The 5,216-nt window shown below is 36.0% G+C and overlaps 1 protein-coding gene across 1 annotated transcript; it reads right to left on the reverse strand.

The window, feature by feature from the left end:
• Positions 1-3,172: 3,172 nt before the first annotated feature.
• Positions 3,173-4,002, reverse strand: LOC122316346. Its single transcript, XM_043132876.1, has one exon. The coding sequence runs from the start codon at positions 3,887-3,889 to the stop codon at positions 3,173-3,175; it is 717 nt and encodes a 238-aa protein (XP_042988810.1). The 5' UTR covers positions 3,890-4,002.
• Positions 4,003-5,216: the final 1,214 nt, after the last annotated feature.

Here is a 5,216-nt window from a genome sequence, read left to right on the forward strand (position 1 = left end):
GACTTCTTTTGGAGTCCAACATGAAGATAGAATCAATAAAGTAAGAGAATAGGAATTTAAAATCATTACTTAAATCTTCTTTTCGATTGCTCACCCCTTTAGATAAGGATGCCATGCAGATTCTTGAAGAACAAGAGCGTTTGAAGAATGAGGCAAAGTGCCTCAAATTTCTGTAATTCTTGCTTCAAGATAATAAAATAATATTTCACAAATATTCATATTTGTGTTTCTATCTTTTGGTAGATGTTCTGTGTGCTCCCTTTTATTTCTTCTTTAATAATGCACACTTCACATCAAACCCATAATATGAATCTGAAATACTAATTGTATTAAAAGATGGTATTTCATGACTAATAACATCATCCATCTTCCCCTTGAAGCCGCAAGGGTTTCAGATTTATATTTCAAATATGTGCAGTTTCATTAGCTCTTCTGGAGCTTCAATGACATTTAAATCATATATATAAACTGCAATAATAGCTTGTTTCTATTTGCGTTTGGATTGCTTTAGATCATATAAGGATCTTTGAAACTTGATAGAATACATATTTCCAGATGTATTCATATTAGAAGTTTCAGACATTTTCTATCCTTCAGGGATTTTCATATATATATCATGATCCAATGATCCATATAAATATGCAGTTAATCATGCATATCCAAACTCTCGGTAACTTTCAAGCTAATAAAAATCTCAATATGATTTCAACTACTTTAAAATCATATCAATATTGTTTCTTCAAGAAACTAACTTGTGATTTCTATATCACATTTTCATATTAAAAGTTTCAGGCTTTTTATATCATGTATATAAATATCCACTGATATTTAACAAAAATCACCTCTTTAGGTGTTTGGACTTCAAGTCCATATTTATCACATTTTACTTAGTGATATCAATTCTGCAGGAATTGAGAAACTGACTCGTGATTTATATATCACATTTTTATTTCCTTTCCATAAATACCCACTGACATTCAACAAGTATCACCTCTTTAGGTGTTTGAACTATAAGTCCCGATGCATCATATTTTACTAGTGAATCAATTCTGCAGGAATTGTTTCTTTCAAATTTGGCCAATATTTTACGTCGTATTCTTCGACGATTCTTGATTTACTTTCATTATTGCTTCTGGTAATGTCAATTGCCATCTCATATGGAAATACGTTGTCGACAACGATTTTATTTCTATCCATAATTTCTCCATTATTCATGAAATGTATCGAGATCTCGTTATTTTCAGGTACCTGTCCCTCTTCAAGGGAAGACATTTTCATGAAAAACCTCTTCAGGAGGCACTCTTCAAGAGTTTATATAGGAGAATTTTATACAGAGAATTTGGATGGACTTTATTGCTTGTTTTGTGGGTATGGCCTCTTCAGGAGCACCAAATTATTTTTGCCTTTCTCTTTTGAGATGCAGTACCCTTTGTATCAATAGATCTCACATGCTTTCAGACTGCTGAATTTCTTAATTGTCCTACAGGAACTTCAATCCTCGCTGGGATTTTAGCAGCTAGAATATGAGACATTTTTATCTTATTGCATCCAAAATTTAATTATCATCTGAACTTCTGGTTCACATATGATAATCAAGATAACGTCGAATTATTTCATCTTATTTGCTTCTGCCAAATTTTTCTTTCCACTTCTGGTGGTAAGACTTTATAGTAAAAGAATCTTCTGGTTCTTTTATGGACGTCCATATGAAAATCATTCGACTTATCGTAATTGATTTTGGATTATCAAGATAACCATGAAAAGATACAAATATTTTGAATCATATCACCTTTTGATGCATCATAATATTTGATTCAATAATTTGTATAATATCATCTCAAAGAGAAAGCTTATAGCTTTTCCAATACGAGCTTCTGGCCCGAAAAGATATTTATTATCACGTCCAATCTCTTAGTTTCTTTGAAAGAAACGCATCATTCTTTTCACTTCAGGGAATAGAATGATATAAATTTATTATCATTCACTTCAGGGAATGATGTAGATCTAGTAAGACGTGATTAATGATTCTTATCAAAAACTCATTATTTTGCTCAATCACTAAAAGACCAGATATAAATTTAGAATATATTGTGAACGTTTGCATTTCATATTACTTCTTCAGGAGCATACTCGATATTGCTACTTCAAGAGCATATTCGAGACGTTCATTCAAATATATATTCTTTCCACAATTTCAATTATGCAACTTCAGGTGCATAAATCATAATGAGCTTTTGGTAAAAGTATTAATCATTTAAACTATGAGATACTCAAAAGCTATTATTGATTAGGGCGATCCTTCAGGAATGCTCCATCATATCATCAATAATTTATAACAAGTATAAAAGAATAAATAAAACTTGTATCTTAGAGATTTCAAATAATATATTGATAAACTTACTTGATGTCCAACATCATATGAGTAGAAAAGTTACTGATGAGAAGAAAAATAAATTCACCATCATCATCATCATCACGTCTCAAAAGGAAACCTGTACCAAAAAGAAAAAGAAAAGAAAGACTTTTCTTGCAATTAGATTTTGGTAATATATACTGTCTACGTTAAAGATTAGGCCAAATAATTAGAAGCAGTGGACAGTCATTTTTGACTGGAGGATGATAAGCAACCCATTATTGCTGTCCTCTTTTCAAGTTTCTCCATTCTTTTTCTTCCCGGACCCGCAGTCTGTGGTCATGCAAGAGAACTTCCTATATTTTATATAATATCTTCTTGGAATAATAAAAGTAGTTGGACCCACCAACACCAATTATTCATGAGTCTTTGATCATGAGAAATAGCTTTACCCACGACACCCTTCAGCAAAAGATGGTAGAAACAAGCCCTCATTGTTGACTTTCCTTAGCATTTAGTTTCGTTAAATATAGTGCTGTCAAGTGCAATCCGACGGCGCTCGTCGACCAGTGAATGGCTGAATTGCCAAGCCAAGGTAACGTGGCTAAACGGACGAAGCCTGGAGTTTCGGAATATAAGCTTGGTTTCTAGAAGATCAAGTTACAGTGGAAGCAAAAGTTGCATCCAGTTCTTCTTTAGACTCTTTGCCGACATGGGCTCGTGGGTGCAAAGCCAGAGTACTAGATTGGCAGCAACTAAGGGTCTTGAGATTGATTCCTACCGATCTCTCGGATGCTACAGGATAATCAGTAGCTTGATCTACCGCTGGCATCCTCGAGATCCTTTTTCCCCGAAATGTTTATCGGCGAGGTGGTCAAGTAGGAGAGGTTGGACGAGCTGTTGCAAATTTCTTGAGCCACAGGTGGAGTTGGCCAAAACGGTTCGGAGACCCAAGTCTTTCCCGGCAGCGACGTTGCAAACGTTGTCATCGAGAAACAACGTTCGACGAGGATCAACGTCGGCAACATCCAGCGCGATCTTCATGGCGTCCATAGATGGCTTGAGAAGCACTGGGAACTCGTCGGGCCGGGTCGACTTAGAGAGGTTCGGGTTCATTGTCTCGAAGCATATGATTTGCTCAAAGCAGTCTTTTAATCCGAGCCGATCCAAGACCTTAACCGCGTGATTCCTATCCGAGTTCGTGAAAATGATTTTTCGTTGGGTAATGTTACATACGAGGTTTCGCAACTGAGAATCCGGTTTGATCAAATCATACGGCAATCTTCCGTGTACGAAGCCATGGTAATCATCGGCGTCAATGTCATACCCCAAAACCCGCAAGCCAACAAGGGAGCTGCCGTACGTTTTGAAAAGCTCATATCGGAGATTCGAGGCCTTGCTCTCTGGGAATCCGCATTTCTCAACAAGATAATCATCAATATTTTTCCTAAGAGCTTCGGCAAGTCCAATCTTGGAAGAGTACAGAGTGTCATCCAAATCGAAGATAAGGCAGTCAAAAGGAGAACTAGAATCCATGGCTTAAGAGAAGGTAGAGAAGCTAAAGGTGCTGTGAAACCGGAAGCGAAGAAAGCTAAGAAAGTTGAGCAGGAATGGAGGTTAGCTAAGAAAGTTGAGCAGAAATACAGGGGCCTTGAGTTGGGAATGGGATGCAAACAGCATGAGGCTTCTCCTCCACAGAATTCATCTCTCCCTCTCTCACCTGCCTGGATTCTGGCTCTTGAGTCTTTTCTTGTGTTTTTCTTGTTGAGCGTCGTGAGTAATTGTATCGGTTCTCATAGGAGATGCTTTGTAATAGATTATGGAATTGAGGCTTAGATCTTAGCCTATTTCTCATCTAATATGGATTTGAGATTGAAATCCGGGGTATCCATATCGAGAGACTCTTGCTTTTCACGGTGTTTGGGTTTGTTTCGTTCGACTTGGATTGGTGAATACACGAGGATGAGAGAAACCCACAGAGAGAGAAACTTGTGCTGAGAGGAGGAAGAATTTTTTTTTTTTCTCGCATCGTGCTGATAACGTGTTATGAACTCAATGAAAAATGAGAGAGTTTCAAGAGATTGAGAGAGAAAGAGATAGAACTCAGAGATGTTATCAAACTTATGAATTCCTTAAAGGATTCAACGATATATATATAGGAGTACAAAGGGGACTATACTTTTGACGACTAGCACTATGCATTTGACGGCTAGCTCACTATGCTAGCACTATGCACTATGCATTTGACGGCTAGCTAAATGTGGTCATACAATTTAAGATAGTTTATAACAGTTACGAAAAATTTTAATAATTGTGAGAATTTTAAAAGTTTTCATTTCTGAAAACAGGACTTTATTTTCCCAAAAGTCATTCTTTTTTATGAGCGCACCCAACGAGTCTTTCTTTCTTCTCAGTACCCCCCACGAGTCCTTTTCTTCCTGAATGCTGTTTTCTTTTTTATTTGAATACTTGTTTCTTCTAAACTGTCTCTGTTTCTTTTTATCGCCATCTCAACCAAGAAAAGGATTGAATCTCATAAGTCATCCCAAAAGTATCTCTTTTTTCGGATAATACTAGGCCGGCGAATATGAGATGTGCTCACTAAATGTATCCATTAGTGCAAATGAATTCTTTTTAATTATTTAAAAAAAAATCTTGACTATTAAAAAAGAAATAAAAGAATAGAAATTTACTAATAGGCATTTTTCATAGAATACTATTACATCATTGAATTATTGTCCCAAAAATCGTTCTTAATCGCAATTGAAGCACAATATGAGGAAGCCAGTGACGGTGTGCTGAAATTATTGTCCCAGAAAATTTTCTTTTCGATTGGTCATAGTTGTATTATTGATATGGAATG

Source organism: Carya illinoinensis, chromosome 7 (assembly GCF_018687715.1).
Source record: "Carya illinoinensis cultivar Pawnee chromosome 7, C.illinoinensisPawnee_v1, whole genome shotgun sequence".
NCBI classification, from domain to species: Eukaryota; Viridiplantae; Streptophyta; class Magnoliopsida; order Fagales; family Juglandaceae; genus Carya; species Carya illinoinensis.

Coding starts and splice junctions, on each gene's coding strand:
- LOC122316346 (XM_043132876.1), bottom strand. CDS start 3,889: ATGGATTCTAGTTCTCCTTTTGACTGCCTTATCTTCGATTTGGATGAC.